Below are 1,045 nucleotides of genomic sequence, written 5' to 3'. Positions count from 1 at the left end.
CCCTCTGCAGGAGGAATTTGGGGTGCTCCCAACCTCCTCCAGCCCTATGCAGAGATGCTTGTCCCAGGGCTGGCACTGCCTATCTGGGCACCAGGAGGACATGTCCCTGTCCCCCCACGGTGGCAGCCCCTGCGTGCGGCGTACTTGGGACCAGCAAGCATCATCCCCTGCTCCACCACGGTGGGGGACCAGCGTTGACGCAAGCGGAGAGGGAAGGCGAGATGTTTTCTTCAGGTTTGTTTTGTTCTGGGGTTTTGGGGTTTTTCTGTTTGTTTCCCTCTGGGCTGGTTGTAGCTCTGTTTACGCCATGGTGGTCTGGCACCACGTCTGGCGGGAGCTTCTGTGCTCTGGGGCCAGCATCTTGCCCTGAGAATATCGCTTCGCCCCGTGGGAGATGGAACAAATCCTTCTTCTCCGAGGAGCAGCCTTGGTGCCACCATTGCCATTGGGACCTCACTAAGGCTATTTTTGGGTGCCCCAACTCTCAGCAGGGTTTTTGGGACTGGCCTCAAAACCATGAGAGCCCCTACAGAAACCCAGTGCTTCCCAGTTTCATGCCGATGATGGCAAGGCATGACACTGGGGAGCTCTGGCCAGCCCTGCTCAGGGCAGCGTGAGGACATTTCCATGCCAGGCTGTGGTGGCCCCAGTGTCCCCTGCAGCCCTGGTACCATGTGTTCAGGAGCTGGCAGGGCAGCTGCTGGGCCAGGGGTGGGTAGGAAATCCTGCCCCACTGCCCAGCTGAGAGCAGGAGGGTCAGGCCAGCTCCTGCCCTACAATCAGACAGGTTATTTTTAACCCTCTGTGACTCCACTGGGGCCACACTCACCTGCAGAGCCTCGCAGACCTGCTCCACGCTCAGTGTGTCCTTGATGAACTCAACGCAGAGCTGGAAGGCGGATGGAGAGAGGGTGGGCAGAGCGGGGACCCAGTTCTGCCACCCCCTCCCATGACTCTCAGCACCCCTTGAGCCCCCCAGGACACGGGTTGGAGGCATCTCCAGCCCCACAGGGTTTCATAAGGCAGCGGCCGGGCGCGGGGAGAC

General features: G+C 60.5%; 1 protein-coding gene across 1 annotated transcript in view; it reads right to left on the bottom strand.

The window, feature by feature from the left end:
• BTBD19 (BTB (POZ) domain containing 19) overlaps positions 1-1,045 on the bottom strand; it is a gene marked incomplete at both ends in the record, with an annotated part of 4,386 nt that overhangs the window by 995 nt on the left and 2,346 nt on the right. The window contains one exon of the mRNA XM_010296422.1: positions 830-889. Within this exon, the coding sequence (XP_010294724.1) occupies positions 830-889 (60 nt within the window). The remainder of the gene's footprint in view (positions 1-829; positions 890-1,045) is intronic.

The sequence above is a fragment of the Phaethon lepturus genome, unplaced genomic scaffold (genome assembly GCF_000687285.1).
Source record: "Phaethon lepturus isolate BGI_N335 unplaced genomic scaffold, ASM68728v1 scaffold31701, whole genome shotgun sequence".
NCBI lineage: Eukaryota > Metazoa > Chordata > Aves > Phaethontiformes > Phaethontidae > Phaethon > Phaethon lepturus.
Note: the sequence above shows the minus strand (reverse complement) of the source record. Positions and strands in the feature narration are given on the sequence as shown.